General features: G+C 45.1%; 1 protein-coding gene across 1 annotated transcript in view; it reads left to right on the top strand.

Moving 5' to 3' along the window:
- Nucleotides 1-22,015, top strand: part of LOC126355345 (uncharacterized) — a 708,215-nt gene that overhangs the window by 662,735 nt on the left and 23,465 nt on the right. Inside the window, exons 29-30 of the mRNA XM_050005639.1 lie at nt 6,465-6,704; nt 14,269-14,395. Of these exons, the coding sequence (XP_049861596.1) occupies nt 6,465-6,704; nt 14,269-14,395 (367 nt within the window). The remainder of the gene's footprint in view (nt 1-6,464; nt 6,705-14,268; nt 14,396-22,015) is intronic.

The following is a 22,015-nucleotide window of genomic DNA, read 5'->3' as shown; positions in this document are numbered from 1 at the left end:
TGCTGGAACATACGATGTTTATGCAGGATGGCGCACCACCCCATATTGCTAGAGGCGTGAAAGATCTCTTGCACACGTCGTTTGGTGATGATCGTGTGCTCATCCGCCACTTTCGTCATGCTTAGCGTTCCAGGTCCCCAGACCTCAGTGCGTGCGATTATTGGCTTTAGGGTTACCTGAAGTCGCAAGTGTATCGTGATCGACCGACATCTCTAGGGATGCTGAAAGACAACATCCGACGCCAATGCCTCACCATAACTCTGGACATGCTTTGCCTCACCATAACTCTGGACATGCTTTACAGTGCTCTTCACAACATTATTCCTCGACTACAGCTATTGTTGAGGAATGATGGTGGACATATTGAGCATTTCCTGTAAAGAACATCATCTTTGCTTTGTCTTACTTTGTTGTGCTAATTATTGCTATTCTGATCAGATGAAGCGCCATCTATCAGACATTTTTTTAACTTATGTATTTTTTTGGTTCTCATAAATCCATATGTCATTCCAAGCATGTGTGTCAATTTGTATACCTCTATCTACATTATACCGTGATTTATTCAGTTTTCAAATTTATACTGACTTTTTGATCACCCGGTACATTAATGACTTGCCACTCTACAGGGTGGCCATTGATTGTGATCGGGCCAAATATCTTCCGAAATAAGCGTAAAACGAAAAAACTACAACGAACGAAACTCGTCTAGCTTGAAGAGGGAAACCGGATGGCGCTATGGTTGGCCCGCTAGATAGCGCTGCCGTAGGTCAAACGGGTATCAACTGCGTTTTTTTTAAATAGGAACCCCATTTTTATTACATATTCGTGTAGTACGTAAATAAATATGAATGTTTTAGTTGGACCACTTTTTTCGCTTTGTGACAGATGGCGCTATAATAGTCACAAACATATGGCTCACAATTTTAGACGAACAGTTGGTAACAGGTAAGTTTTTTAAATTAAAATTCAGAACATAGGTACGTTTGAACATTTTATTTCGGTTGTTCCAATGTGATACATGTACCTTTGTGAACTTATCATTTCAGAGTGCATTACCTGTAAATTAATACTTCATTAATGCAATAAATGCTCAAAATAATTTCCATCAACCTCAATGCATTTAGCAATACGACATTCCTCTCAACAGCGAGTAGTTCGCCTTCCGTAATGTTCGCACATGCATTGACCATGTTGTCAGGTGTTGTCGGTGGAACACGATAGCATTTATCCTTCAACTTCCTCCACAGAAAGAAATCCGGGAACGTCAGATCCGGTGAACGTGCGGGCCATGGTAGGGTACTTCGACGACCAATCCACCTGTCATGAAATATGCTATTCAATACCGCTTCAACTGCACGCGAGCTATGTTCCGGACATCTATCATGTTGGAAGAACATCGCCATTCTGTCATGCAGTGAAACATCATGTAGCAACATCGGTAGAACATTAAATAGGAAATCAGCATACATTGCACAATTTAGATTGTCATAGATAAAACTGGGGCCAATTAGCCTTCCTCCCATAATGCCGCACCATGCATTAACCAGCAAAGGTCGCTTATGTTCCACTTGTCGCAGCCATCGTGGTTCCCCGTTGCCCAATAGTGCATATTATGCCGGTTTACGTTACCACTGTTGGTAAATGACGTTTCGTCGCTAAATAAAACGCCTGCAAAAAATCTGTCATCGTAATTTCCTCCCGTAATTTCTCTTGTGCCCAGTGGCAGAACTGTACACGACGTTCAAAGTCGTCGCTATGCAATTCCTGGTGCATAGGAATATGGTACGGGTGCAATCGATGTTGATGTAGCATTCTCAACACCGACGTTTTTGAGATTCCCGTTTCGCGTGCAATTTGTCTGCTACTGATGTCCGGATTAGTCGTGACAGCAGCTAAAACACCAACTTCGGCATCATCATTTGTCGCAAGTCGTGGTTGATGTTTCACATCTGGTTGAACACTTGCTGTTTCCTTAAATAACGCAACTACCCGGCGAACGGTCCGGACACTTGGATGATGTCGTCCAGGATACCGAGCAGCATACATAGCACACGCCCGTTGGGCATTTTGATCACAATAGCCATACATCAACACGCTATCAATCTTTTCCTCATTTGGTACATGGTCCATTTTAACACGGGTAATGTATCACGGAGCAAATACCATCGGCACTGGCGGAATGTTACGTGACGCCACATATTTTACGTTTGTGACTATTACAGAGCCATCTATCACAAAGCGAAGATAGTGGTCCAACTAAAACATACATATTTCTTTAAGTACTATACGAATATGTAATAAAAAATGGGGGTTCCTATTTTTAAAAAAACGCCGTTGATATCTGTTTGACCAATGGCAGTGCCATCTAGCGGGCCAACCATAGCGTCATCTGGTCTCCCCCTTCAAGCTAGACGAGTTTCGTTCTTTGTAGTTCTTTCGTTTGATGCTTATTTCGTGAGATATTTGGCCCAGTCACTATCAATGAACCACACTGTATATTCACGGAGATGCAAAGCTAGTTCTTTTAGCTGATGATACAAGTACAGTAATCACACACAATAAACAAGATTTGGCTCACGAAATTGTAAATCATGTCTTTCAGAAAATTCTTAAGTGGTTCTCTGCAAATGGACTCTCTTAAATTTTGTGAAAATACAGTGTAAACGTTTCTGTATAGTAAACGGCATAACACCATTGATAAATGTAGATTTTGAACAGAAGTCTGTTACTATGGCAGAATATTCAAAATTTCTGGGTGGGAAGAAACACTTTGATGATCTATTGAAACGTTTAGGTTCAGCTACATGTGCTATTAGGATTATTGCAAATTTTGGTGGTAAACTTATCAGTAAATTAGCCTACTATGCCTATTTTCATTCACTGCCTTCATGTGGCATCATATTTTGGGGTAATTCGTCATTAAGAGAAAAAGTATTCATTGCATAAAAGCGAGTAATCAGAATAATAGCTGTAGCCCACCCAAGATCGTCTTGCAGACATCTATTTAAGGAACTCGCTATATTCAAGTACGACGCAATACATATATTCACTTACGAAATTTGTTACTAATAACCCATCGCAATTCAAAAATAACAGCAAAGTGCATAGCTACAGCACTAGAAGAAAGGACGATCTTCACTATTCTGGGCTAAGCCTGACTTTGGCACAGAAAGGGGTGAATTAGCTGCCACAAAAATCTTTGGTCATTTACCAAATAGCATTAACAGTCTGACAGGTAGCCAATCAGCATTTAAAAATAAATTAAAAGAATTTCTGAATGACAAAACCTTCTCGGTAAATAAATTTCTACACATGAAGCAGTAACTGTAAAAAAAAGAAAAAAATTACATCGTGTAAAGAAAACTTACGTTAAACTGACATATTCCACATCATTACGAAATGTCGTATTCATGAACTATGGAATAAGTATTAATGCAATACAATGTAATAGAAAGGCACGTAGATTTGTATGCAGTAGGCAGGTTGAAATGTATTCACAATGTAGCAGCATTGCGGATATACAGACACTTACACAAGAAAAGCACATGGGACAAAGAATTAATCACTGTACGAGTTATTTTCACGCTAATATTGTTTAACATTACCTCTACATTGCTAATAACCTCAACTTGGCAAGGGACACAGTCCACAAGATTCCTCAGATATGCCATTTTCAGCTGAAGCCACTCATTATCATTAGTTCTCGCAAAACTACCGAATAGTGGGCATGTTGGCTCCTCCATTTCACCCGCTGTTCTGAATAGTCCCAGACGATTTCTATAGGATTAAGAACAAGTGATTTAACGATCCTCTCGTGTTACGACAAGCTGCCATTCTGTGAATATAGCTTTCCTCATCTTAGAAGACAGGGATGTTTTTTAGCACTCTCTCCATGAAGATATAGAAGAAAAATCAACAGTAGGTCAAGAAGAATGCTGAAATAAACATCCTGGTTCACGTTGACAGCAAACTAATAAAGCAGAAAACGGTACGAAAAACTACCCCAAAACATGACAAGATTATCTCCACCCTACACTACATTTTCTACACCCTGCGAGTTACGACCTTCACTGAGCTGTTTGTGCACTCATAGCCTTGCATTATTTGAAGAGAAACAAAACAGTGTCCCATCGAACCACACTACACGCTTCCAGTTAGTTACAGTCCAGTTTCTGTGTTATTTGTCCCACTGAAAACATGCAAGTTTATGGGCCTTTAGCGATTACCCGACTTCAGAAGTCCATTCCATGCAGTTTCCTTCGCGAAGCTCACCCAGAAACTAGTTGGCATGACCTTCATTCATTGAATCACCAATTACTTTGGGGTTTGCAACCGTTTGTTGCACACATCTCTGCTTCTTGTAACATAGAATCCGTTTACGACCATTGTTGTCACTCCGTGTTACACGGCCACAAGTCGCACACCATTCTTTTCTAGACAAAATGGACAATCCCCATTGAAAACCAATAATTGGGCAACTCCATTCACGCTGTGGTCCACAGGTACCTCCCAGCACGACAGCTCGTTCACGTCATCTTTCTGTGTTAATTCTTTACAAGCGACTGGCTCCCACATAATCTGATGAAAAGTATCCAGATACCTATTAGTGGACATTAATGTGGGGCGTGTCCACCTTTACGACTATTTGAACTCTGCTCGGGAGTCCTTCAATGAGATGTCTGAATGTCTGTGGAGAAAGGATAGGCCATTCTTCCTCAACAGCCGAAACCAGTTTCAGACCATCACCTCACGGAAGCTGCTTTGTGACAGGGAACATTGTCGTTCTGATACAATCATCGTCTCCGAAGTTTTCCTCCATTGTACACAGTACACAATGCTATTAAATGTGTCTATACCCATCTGTCCTTAATGTATTCCGAGGTGCAGTAAGAGGACGACACCACTGTTTGCCCTACACATGGTGGTTTATAACGTTCTCCAAGCCTTTGTTGAGCCCAGACTGCTGCTTCAGGCTGCCACAGGATACAACGCGAGTCACCACTTCAAACCAATCGTGCCAGTCACCCACTGTCCAATGGCTTCGCTCTCTGTACCACCTCAAGTATTGCTTAGGAACGACTACAGAAAAGTGTGGCTTATGAGGTGCTGCTCGACCATTGTAACCCCTTCTTGTACCCCCTTCTTTTTAACTCCTTGCACATAATCGTTGTCCTAGCTGGACTACAAGTAGCTCTTTTCTTCCACTGATATCACGCGATTTTTTCCAAGAACCTTCCGCAATGCTCTACTGCCCTGTCCATCCATGAGGTCCGGATGGCCTGTGTTTAGCGGTGGTTAGCCCTTCGCGTTTCCTCTTCACACTCACAACTGCCGACTTGGGCAGCTTAAGAAGGGTATAAGTGTGTCTGACGGATTTTTTACTCAAGTGACATTAAATGACTAGTCACCATTCGAAGTTACTGAGTTCTCCTGACAGATCCTTTCTCCTGCTGATATTTCTCTAGTGACAGTGCAGTACTCCTCGTCTCCATTTATACTTGCAGGCCTACCCCTCGTGAGGTCCAGGAGGCGGTTCCACATTGCATACGGGTGTCTGGACCTTAGGTCGTCTCTTTGTCTCTTGTGGGCTTGTACCAAGGGAAGCAAGGAGACGACGTTGATTGGAGGCCACTATCGTCTTTCTATAACACAACATGTATGAACGTATGAACTGGGTTCTTTATTCCTAAGAATAAGAATCTTCTTAACTTAAGCTAGTTGTTGTGTTGAACAGCCAGCCACGGTGGCCATGCAGTTCTAGGCGCTGCAGTCCAGAACTGCGGGACTGCCACGGTCGCAGGTCGAATCCTCCCTCGGGCATGGATGTGTGTGATGTCCTTAGGTTAGTTAGGTTTAAGTAGTTCTGAGTTCTAGGAGACTGATGTTAAGTCCCATAGTGCTCAGAGCCATTTTTGTGTGGAACAACCTCTCAATAATAGTCCAGTTATCCTTAGTGCTGGTGAGGTACAAGACCGCGATGTACACTATTCAGGTCGCTATGTGCTGCCTGATTCTGAGCTAGAGGCTGTAACTGCGACAACTCAGTGACTCGCTGGATAACAGACTGGAACTCACTCGGTGCGACAGACTGGCCTTCTGGCCCACGATGGCGATCTAAATACTGGCGGCTGAGAGGGCATTGGCGGCACGTTTCTCTGCGAGTCTGTTGTTGGCCTCTATCTCTCTTCTCGCAACCTTTTCCCCACACAGTGTGCTGGCGCCAGATTACATCAGCACACTGGATACTTTTGATCAGATACTGTATTCAACAGTTGCGTACAAGTTATAGAGCATCTACGGCGCTCCATAAGACTAATATTTTGTTGCATGAGATTACAGTAGCGTTGACAACTTCATCGAATCACCTCTCTGGTTGGTGGCTTCGAGACGAGAGCAGGAGCAAAGAAACATGCCGATCCTCGTGTGACGTGTGACGTGGGGTGCAGCAGATGTTGTCCCGACAGATCCGGCGGCCGCCGCCACCGGCACCGCAGCGGCGCCCAGCCGGGCTGCTCGACGTCGCCCGCGCTGCCGCTGGCGCAGCCGCTGCCGTCGCTGCCGCCGCGTGCCAAGAGTCCGCTGCCAGAACTACTGGACGTGCCGCTGAGGGAGCGACGCAAGCAGAGCCCCAAGCGCGCACGCACGCGCGTCTCACAGCTGCCCGCCTCCACCTCCTCCTCCTCAGAGAGCCTCGACTCCGCCAGGTAAGTCGCCGCCCCCCTTACACCATACATTACACAATCTGTGGTACTCCATCAAGGGAAGTGGAACTACAGCCGGACGTAAAGTACTTGGATAATGGCAACAAAACCAGCGGCTGTATTTGAATCCAGCGTCGTTTATTATTTTTAATACATACTACCAGTTTCGACACCAAATAGTCTCATCTTCAGGCCCCAAGCGTAACGTGCCATCAGCAACCGTTTTCATGTGCAATGCCCAGCATGGTCACGACAACTGGAACTTCCTACAGTTGTTCCAGTTAATCGTTATGCTGTATTGCTATTCGTGTAGGTTGTGATCCTGTGACTGCCATGCAGATATAGAATTTATGAGTTCAAGAGGTCCTTATTTATCGTTATGTAGGATCACAACAACTCGATGCAATTAGGGCCCAAGAGGACAGACATATTGTTCGTTCTGCTCAACAGGATCGCAGATTGCCTGCCATATATGCTGAATCTGGAAACGGGCTTGTTTGCAGGAAGCCAAGTATCTGTGTGACGATGTAGTAAGTACTATGGGAAACTAGCACAGCACTGTTGTGACTTCTTTGACGAGCCAGCACAGAGGGGTGCGCCGACAGTGATGCTCCAATCAACAATACTCTACACAGGTGTGGCAACACGTCGTATCTTCAAATGAGTTGTAGTCCTGTGTACAGCGTCACGATGGATACATCCTTGTGCAGAGAACGAACGGTGCCACCTTGCATTCGTTGGGTACACCATACGATCACATCTGGTTCACGTAGCTACATTCATGCCCATAAATTAAGGATAATTGCAGAATGTGATGCCACACAACGTGGCACTACACAAAACTGGCGCTAGTAGCATAGGTACATAGGGAAAACATACGACACAGAACTGTAAGTCAACGGTATTGGTGATAAGTTGAGAAAACCGTCCCGAAACACATGTGTTACAAAACGCCACAGTTTCCTGCCTGTACCCCGACATCAATATGGGATATGATCACCATGCACACGTACAAAGGCCGCACAACGGGTTGGCATACTCTGGATCAAGTGGTCGAGCAGCTGCTGGGGTATAGCCTCCCATTCTTGCACCAGTGCCTGTTGGAGCTCCTGAAGTATCCTAGAGGTTTGAAGACGTGCAGCGATACGTCGGCCGAGAGCATCCTAGACGTGCTCTGGAGAACAGGCAACCCACTCCATTCACCTGATATTTTCTGTTTCAAGGTACCCCTCCACAATGGCACCTCAGTGGGGCCGTACGTTATCATCCATCAGGTGGAAGGTAGGACCCACTGCACACCTAAAAAGGCGGACATACTGGTGCAAAATGACGTATCGATACACTTGACCTGTTACAGTTACTCTGTCAAAGACATACAGGAGTGTACGTGCAGCAATCATAATCCCACCACACACCATCAAACCACGACCTCCATACAGTTCCTTTCAAGGACATTGATGGGTTGGTATCTGGTTCCTGGTTCACGCCAGATGAAAACCGGGCGAGAATCACTGTTCAGACTATATGTGGACTCGTCCGTGAACATAACCAGGGACCACTGTTAAAATGACCATGTACTGTGTTCTTGACATCAGACTTTACGGGCTCTCCTGTGACCAGGGGTCAGTGGAATGCATCTTCCAGGTCTCCGGGCGAATGAACCATGTCTGTTCAGTTATCTGTAGACAACTGTTCTAGTAGGTGCGGTAAGGTCCTGAGCAAAGCTACCTGCAGTACTCCATGGCCACCTGCGAGCACTGATGGTAAAATATCGGTCTTCTTGTGGTATTGTACACTGTGGACGTCCCGTACTGTAGCGCCTGGACACGTATCCTGTCTGTTGGAATCATTACCGTAATCTTGAGATCACACTTTGTGGCACACGGAGGGCCCGTGCTACGACCTGCTGTGTTTGACCAGCCCCCAGTCGCCCTAGTATTCAACCGCTCATAACGTCATCAATATGTGTTCTTTGAGCCGTTTTCAACACACAGTAGCCATTAGCACGTCTGCACACTTACTTGCTGCACCGTACTCTGATATGCACCAACACACCCGCAAACTGCCCACAACAGCGTTATTTCACCATGCATCAGCATTATCCTTAATGTATGAGCAAGAGTGTATTAATTTGCAGTGCAGCTATTACGTTTCTGACATGTTTATGGCCAGTGGCTGTACTATATGTTCAAAGTCTCTGTAATATTATACTGTATTTGTGCTGTCTTGATCCAACTCAGTAAATACGGTATTCATCTGTTGCACTGGCCACCACATTCTCTAGAGCTCTGATCCTCTGAAAACATTTGGTGATGAGTTACCGAGAGATTGGCACACCACCAGTCACCAGGCACTAGGATTGGTGAGAACTCTAGAATAGAGTTGAAGCATCATGGAATGATATATCCATATCCGTCACGCAAGCTCAGTTCGCCACGATGCCATGTGAGTTTTGTTCTGTTGGTGCTGCCTGTGGTGGCAGTCCTTTGTGGCTGAACTGGATTTCGCATCCTGTACAGTCCGCAAAATCACCTACACATTTAATTATTTATTCTATTGACTGTAGTATATGTGCAGAATAACTAAAATTTAGTTATTTGCTATCCTTCCTGGTATTGCAGTTGTAATTGCAGCACGGTTTTTTCGTGCACCAATCGCTGAACAAGACGACAATATTACAATGAAACTGTCTCGCATGAATTAGTAAAATAAGGAACAAATATAGGGTTATTCGTAAGTACCTCTGGGTTTCAGAAGTCTACCTTGTTAAAACTACAAGAAATAGAGAAAAGAGATTCATATCAATGGATAGGGCATCTCACCAGTTTTTTAGCTCAAATTACAGGTGTTCAATATGGGCATCATTTGTGACCCACCAAACGTCTCGATGATAAATTCTTGACCTATACGCCTCAATACGTCACCGTCGATATTAGTGAGCACTTTAATTATCCTTTCTTACCAGTCGTCTAAATTAACTGGCAACAGAGGCAGGAACTTACGATCTTCGACATAATCCCGTAGGAATAAATCGTATGTATTTAAGTAAGGTGATAGTGTGGCCACTGCGAAAACAGTCATCCTCCAGTAGCTGCTTAACATCATTGCAAAGGTCAATGCCGCTAGTAATTAGCATATGTAACAGCTGCAGCTGGTATATTTTACGCACGGCCATTTGCGTAGAACACGTCAGATGGCTGGCAGTGGCTTCTGTAGTTTTCTGCTCACTCGGGTCGTCGATTTCTCCGTGTTACTGAACACACTCCACTTTCACTGCTGACGGCCCCTGCCACATTGTTTTCTCTTCAGCACATAACCAGCCAGTCTTACGCGATGTCTTATACCAGCCAGCACTGTTTTGTATGTTGGACATTTTACCTGAAATTTGATACGAAATAGTCGCTGGAACGTCACAGTTGACTCACCTTTAACTAATTCAGGGACATAAAATGCATAAATGTCTCCGTTATACGCCATGTTCTGACACGCCTGCTCCCTAGTGGTGGCACTGCGTCTATTACGTAACGAAGCTCAAGAGATGCTCCATCTGCAGATCCTTCTTCGTTGGGGGCTTTATTCCCTACTTTCACGGCATGCTAATCTGGATTTGTCAATGTCAGAAGAAGAGGGTGCCGATTCTCTTCTGTCGCCAATCCATCACCGGCATCCCCACCCTCTACCCCCTCCTAAGGACGGAAATTGTGTATCCTGTTGTAGCCGTGACCAGAATGGTCGCGGGGTTGCCGTGAACGAACGCGCAGTGGGACCGAATGGGAGAGGCCTGCGAACAAACAACACGGACGAACGGGAAAGGATGGACACACACAACGACAGACAACCGAACAAGACACCAAGAAGAGCAACACGCAAGAAGGAACGGGATCACAAGCGAAAACCTCACGAAGTCGACAACGTCCACTCGGACACGGAAAAAAGCAAAGTAAACATGATGTCTGCAAGCGAGATGTCGAGATACTCACGCGAATATCAGACTGCCTCGTTGAGGTTTTTTTCCTTTATTGTATTTCGATTCCCCCCCCCAAGGGGTCGGGCTGGCAGCAGCTTATTACGCAGCCTGCAGTCTACAGACTTTTTAAAATGTAAGGAGAAGTTCAGAAACAATAAAAGCAGGCGATAAAACGGTGACTTAAATTGTAAACCGGCGGAAAATTGGGGAAAGTTAAAACATAAAGCAAAGGGATGGCAAAAGCGAATAAAAATACACAGGATGCAGACAGCTAACACAGTAGACAGACAATTAAAAAACATGGCGACAGTCTGGTTTCTGTTCGCAAGAGATAAAAAATCACACCCAGCGACAGTATGATGGCCATTCGCAACTCTTCGGAGAAGAAACACAACACTGAACACTCACTGTAAACACTGCACTAAAATGTCGGCACAAAGAGGAAGCACCATAGCCTAAGGCACAGGGGGAGGGGGGGGGGGCGAGGGTAGACCTGCACAGATGAGGGGGAAAACAAGGAGGAAGGAGAGGAAAAACAAAAAGGGGGGGGGGAACCAAAGGAGGGAGAGGACCCATAAGGGGGGTAGGGGCAGAGATGACGCGAGAGGGAATGGCAAAAGGCGGAGGAGGGAAATGCAAAAGGACTCAGATGAGAGAAGGGGGGGGGGGGCAGATAAAGGGTAGGTGGGGAAAAAAGAGGATGGAATGGGGGGGAGAGGGAGCCCAAGAAAAAGGATGGACTAAAGGAGGTGGGGTGAGGATCAGAGTTGATAGGAGGAATAAATGGAGGGAGAGGGGGCATCATCCAGGAGGGGGAGTTGATGGAAGCCACCTTGGAAAAGGAGATGAAGGGTGTAGAGATGGAGGGTAGGGGGGACACAACAGTGAAGATGTTGCAGGGGGCGGGGATGGGAGAGGAGAGGAGCAACCAGGGGGTGAGGAGGACCAAGGCGGCGGGAGGTGTAGAGGATGCGGATATGTTCGAGGAATAGGAGCAGACAGGGGAAAGGATCCACATGGGGACGGGAGGCGTATACAGAAGGCGAGGCAGAGTGGATCTGGAGGGACTTATAGAATTTGGGGGAGGGAGGGCAGATATCCAGGCGCGACTGGCATAACAAAGGATGTGACAGATTAAGGATTTGTAGGTGTGGAGGATGGTAGAGGGGTGCAACCCCCATGTCCGGCCAGAGAGGAGTTTGAGGAGTCGGAGGCAGTTGTGGGCTTTGGATTGGATGGAGCGGAGATGAGGGATCCAGGTGAGGTGACGGTCAATGGTGAGGCCAAGGTAGGCGAGGGTGGGGGTGAGGCGGACAGGACGGGCGCAGACGGTAAGGGAGAAATCCAGGAGCCGGAAGGAGCAAGTGGTACGACCTACGATGATTGCCTGGGTCTTGATAGGATTGATTTTCAGGAGCCACTGGTTACACCATGCGGCAAAAGTTCAAGGTGATTCTGGAGAAGGCGTTGGGACCGTTGCAGGGTAGGAGCGAGGGCGAGGAAAGCGGTGTCATCGGCCACGTTGAGTGAAAGGCAGGCGTTTCAATACATGGTTTGGTACGTCGCTATTGGCCGCTGGGATCACGTGCTCCACACTGCTCACATTATACACGAGCCAAGAGCGCGGAGCCACGGCTTACGGCGCGACGGCTGCAAACACTTCTAGTGGTAATTGAGGTCCATGCCGTCTGGCGCAGATTCGAAACCCGCGACGCTCGATACCAGATACCCCATCTGCTTGCATCTAGTGTTATCCATGTGAAAGTGTGAGAACGTTTCCGAAATGTTTGCGAAACATGTAACTGAGGCAGGACGTGGGTACCAGTCAGGTACTCAGAGAGACTGATGTAGGAAACCGCCTAAAAGTCACATCCAGGCTGGCCAGCACGCCATCCCTTGTCGTTAAGTCTGGTGGATTTGATTCAGGTCCAGCACGCCTTCCACGAATGCCACAACCAGCGTGCTAAAGCTTGCAGCTATCTCGGCGGGTATCCAGTACACTGGTCGTCAGGCGAACCACAACTGTTAGATGAGTGTTGGGATACTTGTCTTGACGGTTGCTGGTCTCTGGTCCTTTAGAGTGCTGTGGTTGTTGCTTGCCTTGATCTAGGCCTTGTCTCGTGCGGACATACTGTGATGAAGGCTGGTTCACAGGCATAGTGATACGGGGTTACAGCAGGTCCCTACAATAGGCTGCCCCTCGGGAAGTGGTACGTCATACATAGCCTCCCCTTCTCAAAAAGCTATAGTTCAAAGCGAAAGTAAAGCATGCATTACACAGGGGAAGCTGTGTCTTACTGGCATTTGTCCCTGTCTTGAGCGACTTCAAAGGCCCCCAACCCATAGCGAATGTGAAGGGTGCTTGGAACAGGGGAGAGCTGTGCTGCGAGGGAACACTATGTCTGTGGCCCCATTTTCCAGAGACCTGTTTTTCCACAGTCGAATCCTGAGCAATGTCGGTATGGGTGCCTCGCTCGGTCCTTTTAATGGCGTGTACTGTCACGCCCAGAGGGCAGATATATCTGCCTCTCCGGACTGCAGGGTGCACTTGCCAAGGTGGGTTGGGTGAAATCGTCGATGACGATGTCGCTGAAGGTGACCAGTGCACTGGCAGTTGCACGCTAGTGGCTTCACTGGTGGACGAGCTGCACTCAGTTCTCAGCCGAAGGTGAGGCTTCTACGACGTCTCAATGTGTGTATAAGAATGGACAAAACCACAAATTTGGCGCCGGAAATTAACTTATGAAGCGCGATAGAAAAGAAGAGAACGTCGAACGGACGCCTGCAGAGAATGGGTACTGATAGATTAGCTGTGCGACTAAAGAACCACAAACAGGAAGGAAAATGAAGACTCGTAAAACAACGGAAAAGATGAGAATCGTTACGGAGAATAAACAGCCTAAAGCAGGAAGTGAAGAAGAAAAAGAAGAAGATTAAGAAAGACAAGATCTGAATGGCATAACAAACGATTACAACCCTGAAATCCCTTTTGGATGCAGCCGCGAGAGTAAACCGTCGATGGAAGGATTCATTCGCGGTAAGTAGAACTTTTTAAGTATATTTCCTCGTAGAATGGATGGACCAAGCATTATTCGCGATCAGAATGAGATATTCACTCTGCAGCGGAGTGTGCCTTGATATGAAGCTTCCTGGCAGATGAAAACTGTGTGCCGGACCAAGACTCGAACTCGGGACCTTTGCCTTTCGCGAGAAAGTGCTCTACCATTCTGGAAACATCCCCCAGGTTGTGGCTAAGCCATGTCTCCGCAATATCCTTTCTTTCAGGAGTGCTAGTTCTGCAAGGTTCGCAGGAGAGCTTCTGTAAAGTTTGGAAGATAGGAAGTTACGTACTGACAGAAGTAAAGCTATGAGGACGGTTCATGAGTCGTGCTTGGGTAGCTCAGTTGGTAGAGCACTTGCCCGCGAAAGGCAAAGGTCCCGAGTTCGAGTCTCGGTCCGGCACACAGTTTTAATCTGCCAGGAAATTTCATTATTCGCGATAATTTCGTTGGAGGTTAATCAGCTGTCTCCAATAGTACTGCATTTGTTTGCAGTTTCTTGTTTGCCACTTTTCACTGTCATTTTTTCTTAATTTTTCAGGGAGATGACGCTGCGGCTGTCGTCATCGGAAAAGGCTCTGTGCCCGGAAAGGCACTGCTGGTCTGGCGGCTCCTTTGATGAGGGCCGGCGCTTGTCCATAGAAGCTTCCGGCGAAGACACGGGAGAGGTAATGTACCTCGCTACCTGAACACGCTACCCTACTTTTGTTATTTCCCTTACATGTATAAAAACGACAACTAACGTTCCGCAGTTTTACTCGATACAGTGTTGTTACTCACAAGTAAACCTACCCAAGGGATATACTTCGATTTCGATCAGCTTTGAATACGTTGTACTGTAGAGCAAAATAAGAGACATGTCTCTTTTTGTACGTGCCCTTCTGGCCGTTATGGAGGTGAAACAACCCCCATGAAAAAACGGTATTTAAAATTTTTGAATTAATACCCTCGAAACGGCAACAGGCATAAAAAAAATCAAATAAATTTTCTATTCTATGCTTTTTAATGTACGCTACAACAGCTACCCCGACTTGTCGAAAAAGCCATTTTTCTGAAATCCCCTCCCTCCCTCCTGTTTTGCTTTTCGTTTCGACATTTGACTAATAGCAAAACGTATGTTGTTGTTGTGGTCTTCAGTCCTGAGACTGGTTTGATGCAGCTCTCCATGCTACGCTATCCTGTGCAAGCTTCTTCATCTCCCAGAACCCACTGCAACCCACATCCTTCTGAATCTGCTTAGTGTAGTCATCTCTTGGTCTCCCTCTACGATTTTTACGCTCTACGCTGCCCTCCAGTACTAAATTGGTGATCCCTTGATGCCTCAGAACATGTCCTACCAACCGATCCCTTCTTCTGGTCAAGTTGTGCCACAAACTTCTCTTCTCCCCAATCCTATTCACTACTTCCTCATTAGTTATGTGATCTACCCATCTAATCTTCAGCATTCTTCTGTAGCACACCATTTCGAAAGTCTCTATTCTCTTCTTGTCCAAACTATTTATCGTCCATGTTTCACTTCCATACATGGCTACACTCCATACAAATACTTTCAGAAATGACTTCCTGACACTTAAATCTATACTCGATGTTAACAAATTTCTCTTCTTCAGAAACGCTTTCCTTGCCATTGCCAGTCTACATTTTATATCCTCTCTACTTCTACCATCATCAGTTATTTAGCTCCCCAAATAGCAAAACTCCTTTACTACTTTAAGTGTCTCATTTCCTAATCTAATTCTCTCAGCATCACCTGACTTAATTCGACTACATTCCATTATCCTCGTTTTACTTTTGTTGATGTTCATCTTATATCCTCCTTTCAAGACACTATCCATTCCGTTCAACCGCTCTCCCAAGTCCTTTGCTGTCTCTGACAGAATTACGATGTCATCGGCGAACCTCAAAGTCTTTATTTCTTCTCCATGGATTTTAATACTTACTCCAAATTTTTCTTTTGTTTTCTTTACTGCTTGCTCAATATAGAGATTGAATAACATCGGGGATAGACTACAACCCTGCCTCACTCCCTTCCCAACCACTGCTTCCCTTTCATGTCCCTCGACTCTTATAACTGCCATCTGGTTTCTGTACAAATTGTAAATAGCCTTTCGCTCCCTATATTTTACCCCTGCCACCTTCAGAATTTGAAAGCGAGTATTCCAGTCAACATTGTCAAAAGCTTTCTCTAAGTCTACAAATGCTAGAAACATAGGTTTGCCTTTCCTTAATCTTTCTTCTAAGATAAGCCGTAAGGTCAGTATTTCCTCATGTGTTCCAACATTTCTACGGAATCCAAACTGATCTTCCCCGAGGTCGGCTTCTACTAGTTTTTCCATTCATCTGTAAAGAATTCGCGTTAGTAGTTTGCAGCTGTGATTTATTAAACTGATAGTTCTGTAATTTTCACATCTGTCAACACCTGCTTTCTTTGGGATTGCAATTATTATATTCTTCTTGAAGTCTGAGGGTATTTCGCCTGTCTCATACATCTTGCTCACCAGATGGTAGAGTTTTGTCAGGACTGGCTCTCCCAAGGCCGTCAGTAGTTCCAATGGAATGTTGTCTACTCCGGGGGCCTTGTTTCGACTCAGGTATTTCAGTGCTATGTCAAACTCTACACGCAGTATCGTATCTCCCATTTCGTTTACATCTACATCCTCTTCCATTTCCATAATATTGTCCTCAAGTACATCGCCCTTGTATAGACCCTCTATATACTCCTTCCACCTTTCTGCTTTCCCTTCTTTGCAAAACGTATAGCATCGTTCATTCCAAATTCAGTCGTACATAGCGAAGTTGTATTCCATTGATACATTTGTCATAAGTGAGCTAGAAATATCTCTATACCTCTGTATGCACGCCAGTTATCTGTCCGCTTCAGTGCTAATTGTCATGATGAGTCGTTTAACAAGTCTTTCTCAGATAAATATGTTTTATATATATTCTTTTAATTTTATGGACTATAGAATATTTTGTGTTGCATTTGTGGGTTTTTTTTACGTTTGGTGTATCTTTGTTATTTTCAAGTAGCAACCTCTTCAGATTTAATTATATTATATTTGAAACTGTTTGTACAATACTCTTGTAACATTAATGTAAATCTGTACAATAATGAGAGAGGCACAAAATTGTTCAGGTAAAAAAATGCTGAATGCACTTTGATATAGGTATTTCTAGCTTATTTCTGAAAAATTCGTCTTTGGAATACCACTCATCCCTTACGATTGATTTTGGCATTAGTTTTGCTATACGTTTTGCTATTACTCAAACGTCTAAATGAAAAACAAAATAGTGGAGGAGAAGGAATATCGAAAAAATGATTTTTTTGATATATCTGTCAATATTGAAACGTACGTTAAAAACCATGGAACTTTGATTTGATTTTTTTTTTCATATGCGTTACCGTTTCAAGGTATTCAGTCAGAAATATTTAATTCAATTTTGAGTGTGTTTCACCTCTGTAATGACCATACGGAGAGATATTAAAAAATCTGTCTGTCTTATTTTGCTCAACACTACAACGTACTCAAAGCAGATCAAAGTCGGAGTGTATTCTCAGGGTAGGTTTCCCTGTAAGTACGAAATCCCAAACCTAACAGAGGACTGGTGCTTCCAGGTACTTTGAGTATATATGTAAACATGCAATGACCTATTTAACCGGCTGTTTTGACCATCCAGTTATGCAATTTCTAGAAGCTTAGTACAGCTTAATACAACAGGATAATTAATTACTTACAGAATGCAAAATTCTTCATTTGGACAAACGACTTTTAAATTAACATCACCTCAAAAAGTCTCCTCCGCTGTAAGTTAGAGGTGGTATGGTCACGCCATGAGAAGTGCACTGCCAGATGAGCGAGGGGTACGCACGGTAAAGAGGAAACTGCCCTGTAGGCTTGCGCAGTGTCAATAGGAAAGTCCTATGGGCAAACATCAAACATCTCATTGAAAAATGTTTACGTCTTTCCATGATTATCCCTGACGGCTCGTAGCGCTGTTGCCAGCTTTCAACTGCAAAGTGCTGACAGCTGCTTGGTTCAAACAGTAGCCGTCTACACAGCTGTGACTACACGGAGATTTTGCCATAGGCACGTTTATAAAATCGTTATGGTTGAAGTAGATTGGCGGCGAAGTTGCCGCCTGCAACTGTCAGAGAACAACTCACGCTGACTCAACAACAAATTTTTCAACTATAATTTATAACAAGACAAAACAAAATACACTCCTGGAAATTGAAATAAGAACACCGTGAATTCATTGTCCCAGGAAGGGGAAACTTTATTGACACATTCCTGGGGTCACATACACCACATGATCACACTGACAGAACCACAGGCACATAGACACAGGCAACAGAGCATGCACAATGTCGGCACTAGTACAGTGTATATCCACCTTTCGCAGCAATGCAGGCTGCTATTCTCCCATGGAGACGATCGTAGAGATGCTGGATGTAGTCCTGTGGAACGGCTTGCCAAGCCATTTCCACCTGGCACCTCAGTTGGACCAGCGTTCGTGCTGGACGTGCAGACCGCGTGAGACGACGCTTCATCCAGTCCCAAACATGCTCAATGGGGGACAGATCCGGAGATCTTGCTGGCCAGGGTAATTGACTCACACCTTCTAGAGCACGTTGGGTGGCACGGGATACATGCGGATGTGCATTGTCCTGTTGGAACAGCAAGTTCCCTTACCGGTCTAGGAATGGTAGAACGATGGGTTCGATGACGGTTTGGATGTACCGTGCACTATTCAGTGTCCCCTCGACGATCACCAGAGGTGTACGGCCAGTGTAGGAGATCGCTCCCCACACCATGATGCCGGGTGTTGGCCCTGTGTGCCTCGGTCGTATGCAGTCCTGATTGTGGCGCTCACCTGCACGGCGCCAAACACGCATACGACCATCATTGGCACCAAGGCAGAAGCGACTCTCATCGCTGAAGACGACACGTCTCCATTCGTCCCTCCATTCACGCCTGTCGCGACGCCACTGGAGGCGGGCTGCACGATGTTGGGGCGTGAGCGGAAGACGGCCTAACGGTGTGCGAGACCGTAGCCCAGCTTCATGGAGACGCTTGCGAATGGTCCTCGCCGATACCCCAGGAGCAACAGTGTCCCTAATTTGCTGGTAAGTGGCGGTGCGGTCCCCTACGGCACTGTGTAGGATCCTACGTTCTTGGCGTGCATCCGTGCGTCGCTGCGGTCCGGTCCCAGGTCGACGGGCACTTGCACCTTCCGCCGCCCACTGGCGACAACATCGATGTACTGTGGAGACCTCACGCCCCACGTGTTGAGCAATTCGGCGGTACGTCCACCCGGCCTCCCGCATGCCCACTATACGCCCTCGCTCAAAGTCCGTCAACTGCACATACGGTTCACGTCCAAGCTGTCGCGGCATGCTACCAGTGTTAAAGACTGCGATGGAGCTCCGTATGCCACGGCAAACTGGCTGACACTGACGGCGCGGTGCACAAATGCTGCGCAGCTAGCGCCATTCGACGGCCAACACCGCGGTTCCTGGTGTGTCCGCTGTGCCGTGCGTGTGATCATTGCTTGTACAGCCCTCTCGCAGTGTCCGGAGCAAGTATGGTGGGTCTGACACACCGGTGTCAATGTGTTCTTTTTTCCATTTCCAGGAGTGTACATTCTCATTTCTCCATTAGATTTAGGCTGAGCGCTTAAAAATTGAAAAAGCGGTCTTTCAGGTAGAAAGGGCAGTTTCAGTGTAGTTCTTTTCATATAGATGTACAATTTATGTGCCACATATCTTTGGAAATAATTGTCATAGTACAGCTAGAAGCTCTCCCTCATTTGTGGACTCTCTACTCAGTCTTAAATTAAAGATGGGCTATACAGTCGAAAGCAGGTTCACAACAAACTATGAATTAATAGGCCTGTTACTGCAGAACATTAATTGTGTGCATTTCAATATCTAATAAGAAACGTTCGGTGGTCCTCGGTCGATCCCGCTGGCACAAATCGCTAGAATACCGAGCTCTGATGAAATGCCTGCCACCCAACCCGTACTGAACACGGGTTCTACGCAAGTGATCAAACATGTAGCTGCAGCGATGTGCCGGCAGCGAGCCTGTAGTACAGACGTATGCCTGAACTTCATCCTTTCATGGATTTCATCATAGCCTCCCACATGACGGAACATACCAGAAGTGATCAAAGTAACGGGAATTTTTGTTTTTCATTAAGTATCTTTAGTTATTCAGCAACATCAATTTTGTCCCTTCAAAGCAGTCCTCCTCAGATATAATACGCTTGTGCCAGCGTTTTTTGCAATCTTCAAAGCACTTCTGAAACTCACTTTTCGTTATGGTGTTCAGCTCCTTCAGAGATTCTGTTTTTATGTCATTAATGGTGACAAAACGACGTCCTTCCATGGACCTCTTCAGCCTCGGAAACAGAAAGAAGTCGCTGGGAGCTATGTGCGGCGAATACTGCGACTGAGGCAATGAAACGGTTTTGTTTTTTGCCAAAAAAACTCACGAACAAGCATTGAGAGGTGAGTGGGAACATCATCCTTATGCAATTTCAACGTTACGTTTTGCTACAATTCTGGTCGTTTTCTTCAGACTGCTTCACATAAATGGTACATAGCTTCGAGGTAATATTCCTGTTACAATCGAAGAAAACAGTAAGAAGAACCTTCACATGTGGTCAAACTTGTCGAATTTTTTTTCCTTTTTGCTCATCACAGAGTTTCCATTGGGACGTTTGGACCTTGGTTTCGACGTCTTATCCGTATAGCCATGTCTTCTCACCTGTTATAGTCTTCTTTAGAAGTTTTGAATCGATGTCGACTTCGTTCAGCAATTTCTTATTGATGTCCATGAAACATCGTTTTTGGTCGAAATTCAACAATTTCTGAACAAACATTGCTGCTACACGTTTCATGCCCAAAAAATTCTATAACGTTGCTTGGCATGGGCCAAAGGATATGCCGGCATCATCAGCAACCTCTCTGACGTTGATTACGCAACTTTCCAGGACCATTTTCTTTACTTCTTCCACTTTGTCATCAGTAAGTGATGTGCTAGGACGTCCAGTGTCACCGTTGTCTTCAACGTCTTCTCGACCCTCTTTGAAACGTTTATATCGCTCGTAAACTCTTGTCTTAGTCTTAGTAGATTCGCCAAAAACCGTAGTCAACATTTCGAATGCGGTGCTGTAGTTTAATCTATTTCTTAAACAAAAGTTTATGCAAATTCTTTGGGCCATATTTTTCGAAAATAAAAATTCACCGTGAACTCGAAAACGAGTATAACCTTTCCAACTGTCAATAACAAACTGAATACTCAAAACAGCTGAAAATGCGAACATCCATCAGGATTATATGTACCAGCAAGATAAAAAAATCTGACGCATAAAGGTAGTAAAATTAAAAAATTGTCTTCACTTTTTTATCACATCTCGTATAGAGGTGCACTGAAATTCTCCTTCGAGCTAAATATTTCTAATAACTAAAGTCTACAGAGAATTTAAAAAATTTTAGAATTGGTATTTCACGATGATTGACATACAGGAACATTTCCTAAAAGAAAAGTAATAATACTGTTCCTCATTAATATATTTATTATTTTCTTATAATTATGTCCAAGTAATTTGTAATATTTACTCGAAAGGCTGTCACCACAGATCTACATACATGCCAGGACCAGCGGCAGCAGCCTCTAGGCAAGTCAGCTAGTGCACACTACAGCCTGAACTGCCAAATACCAATGATTTGCTGCTATGCATAGTTAGCTCATAGGGTATTTTCTCTTACTGTGACCAACGCTCTATAGACAGCAGACAACTCTTGCTGCTACCACAGAAGATGACGCTGTATGGCATTGTTGACTGCGAGACAGCAAAAAGACATAACTACCACCAGGCACTGCGGGAGAAGTGGGCAATAAAATTCCATCTGTAATTGCTACTATTGGCGACTGCAGGGATTTATCCAGATGGGGAAGTTAGGGAGGGGGGGGGGGGGGGGAGGGATTGCACAAGAACTAAATTTTACATGTGACAGATGGTGGTTATCCACTCACCTCTAGAAGTGTAAGGGTATTCCGTAATAAATAAAAACTCTGTACTCCATATCCATGGGGTGGGAGTGAGGAGTGTGCAAGTGCCGTATCTTGGCTCCTCCTTGTAGACGCCTATGAATCACAACCAACTCCCTTCACATCCACTCTCGAAATCCAGGCACATGACAACTTTTATTTACATTCATGTTAACAATTTTTAATGGCAGCAATGAATACTGCATATTAGGATTAAAGTTCTTATTG

Source organism: Schistocerca gregaria, chromosome 3, assembly GCF_023897955.1.
Source record: "Schistocerca gregaria isolate iqSchGreg1 chromosome 3, iqSchGreg1.2, whole genome shotgun sequence".
In the NCBI taxonomy this organism is placed as follows: domain Eukaryota; kingdom Metazoa; phylum Arthropoda; class Insecta; order Orthoptera; family Acrididae; genus Schistocerca; species Schistocerca gregaria.
The sequence above is the reverse complement of the archived record's forward strand: the minus strand, read 5'-3'. Positions and strand labels throughout refer to the sequence as shown.